The sequence below is a fragment of the Myotis davidii genome, unplaced genomic scaffold (assembly GCF_000327345.1).
Source record: "Myotis davidii unplaced genomic scaffold, ASM32734v1 scaffold211, whole genome shotgun sequence".
Taxonomy (NCBI): domain Eukaryota; kingdom Metazoa; phylum Chordata; class Mammalia; order Chiroptera; family Vespertilionidae; genus Myotis; species Myotis davidii.
This window is the reverse complement of record NW_006282523.1, coordinates 583,152-585,639: the sequence shown is the minus strand read 5'-3', so window position 1 is coordinate 585,639 and position 2,488 is coordinate 583,152. Positions and strand designations below refer to the sequence as shown.

Sequence of the window (2,488 nt, the reverse complement as noted above, 5' to 3'; positions counted from 1 at the left end):
GGGCTTGGGGGAAGGTGGGACTATCTAACTTTATTGGATAAAAGCTAGGACAGTCTATAGTAGGCCTGTCTTTTTAATATATTCCCCCAGGGACAAGGTACATCTTGAAGCACTGGTCCTTCTGGGAGCACCGGACGTGGCGGAGTCAGGAGGGCCGAGCGCAGACCCGGAGTCCAAGCCCAGTGCGGAGGCCTGCCACCAGCCCAAACGCCTTCGCACCGCGTCTCCAGTCCGGGCTCCCACAGCCTTTTCTTAGGGAGACTCCTGCTTCTTGTGTCTTATTCTCCTACTGGAGGCCCAGGCCACGGATTCGCGCACCGCGCACAGGTGGGGACACAGGAGGCTGGCCAGCTGGCCCACCCCCTCCTGGTGGAGGGGCATTTGCATATTAGCCTTTTCTGATGTAGAGTTAACGGAACTGGCGCCTCGCCTGGGCCACCAACGTTTCGTGGTCCCCATTCAGGGCTGACTCGGTCTGGCTGGTTCCTGCAGGTGTGAGGGGCTGCGGCCCACTGTCCCCTCCCCCCCGAACCCAGTGTCTTAGTTGAGAATGGACAGCCCACGGCTCCAGACCAATCCCAGCCCCGGATCCCGCTGGCCTGCCACCAGGGTTGCCTGCCACCACGCCACGTGTCCCAACTGCCTGGGCTGCGCGGTGAGCCTCGCAATGAGACCATGGGTCCCAGCCACGCCCACACCCACATTGCCCGTCCGGGCTATTCCGGTCTCTGCTTTCCTCGTGCATTGGAGACGAGGCTGCCGGTTCTTAAAAGCCTGTTGGGACTTCGATGGAGACCGTATTGACTTATAGCATCAACTCAGGGAAGACATTGCCCAGTCTTTCAACCACGAACAGGCTCTCCATTGACTCAGGCGGATCTCCTCCCGGTGCCCGTACTTCTCGGCATGTGGCTCTGGCACGCAATGTTCTTTGGGGTTTATCTAAATATTCCGTGTTTCTCTGGGTGCCACTGGGAACGTGTGATTTCATACAGAAGCACAAGTCTGTCCTGACGCTACGCCCGGCAGCTTGGAATCACTTCCTGCAGCAGCACGCACCGAGCACCTGGGCTTCCGGCACACGACAGTGCCATCTGCACACAGGTCTCCCTGCCCCCCCGCCGCCCCCCACAGCTTCCCGCCTGGCAGCCTGCTTCTCGAGGAAACCACTGTCTTCCACCAACGCAGACAACGCGGACAGGCCCCCAGGTGCCTGCGAGGGAGGCCCGCCCCCCCAGCCAGCCCAGCACGTTACTGGGAGTGGATGCGGAGTCCTGCCCACCCTCGCTCTGCAGCTACAGAGGCGCCCCTGGCTTCCCCGCTCTGTTGGTCCAGTCCTCACAGGCGCACGTAAGACGCGGGGCCCACCCTGTCTTCCTGGGACAGAGACCCTGGTCGCCGGCATGTGGCCTGTTCTCTCGGCCGCGGTTGCTTTGCTAATTAGGTGAGGACTTGGGGCCCATGTTACGAGGGACACTGGCTTGTAGCTATTTACTCTCGCAACGCCCTTGACGGTGTGGGGCAGGGCACAAGGCTGGCACGCCCAGCGGCTGAGCACAAATCCTGTGCCCTTCGTCATCAGAACAAAGTTCAACACGTCTTCTTTAAAGCACACGACAGACCGTGCCCAATGTTCTTTCTGAAGCAGGTGTGCACTCTGGGAGGCCTGTGGGGAGGGGGTGGTCTCCTCCATCGAAGGGGGGCCCTGTCCGGGAACCTCCTCTTGGCCACTCGGACCTGGGAGAAGTGCCTGCGACGTGAACAAACCAGCAAATGCGGTCACTCCCGCCATGTGCCTGGGACTCTGGCCTTGCTAACCAGTGTCACGTGATGACAGCTCTGCTGTGAGCACACAGGTCCTGAGACCGAGGCATCTGCGGGGTCTTCATTTCTGAGGTGCGATCCCAGCCTTTCTAATTCCCCCGGGACACAGGCTACTAGAAAAGTTCCCACTGCATTTCATTGCACACACATGCCATTAGACAGCTAGTTAAATCAACGCAAGCACCGCACACCTGTGCATACCACCTGGGAAAAGTAGAAAAATGAAAAAAATAAAACAAAACAAAACAACAGCCCTAGCTGGTGTGGCTCAGTGGATAGAGCGTCAGCCTGCGGACTGAAGGGTCCTGGGTTCGATTCCGGTCAAGGGCACAGGCCCGGGTTGTGGGCTCGATCCCCAGTGGGGGACCTGCAGGAGGCAGCCGATGCATGATTCTCTCTCATCATGGATGTTTCTGTCTCTCCCTTTTCCTTCCTCCCTGAAATCAATAAAAACTATTTAAAAAAAATCTTTAAAAAAAGCGAAACAACGAAAGGAGATAAAACACGTTTTTAGCAAAGATCTCCAATGAACGTAACAGGAAATCTGCGAAGTCCCGAGGCCTCCCAGGTCAGCCGCACCTGGAACTGCAGACGCAGTGCCTTTCACGTCAACGCCGGGCGCCGCCTGAAGGCACCGGGGGGGGCTGTTCCCACGGGCGTGGCA

General features: G+C 58.4%; 1 protein-coding gene across 1 annotated transcript in view; it reads right to left on the bottom strand.

The window, feature by feature from the left end:
- RPTOR (regulatory associated protein of MTOR, complex 1) overlaps positions 1 to 2,488 on the bottom strand; it is a gene marked incomplete at its 5' end in the record, with an annotated part of 106,061 nt that overhangs the window by 17,903 nt on the left and 85,670 nt on the right. The window contains one exon of the mRNA XM_015559764.1: positions 102 to 121. Within this exon, the coding sequence (XP_015415250.1) occupies positions 102 to 121 (20 nt within the window). The remainder of the gene's footprint in view (positions 1 to 101; positions 122 to 2,488) is intronic.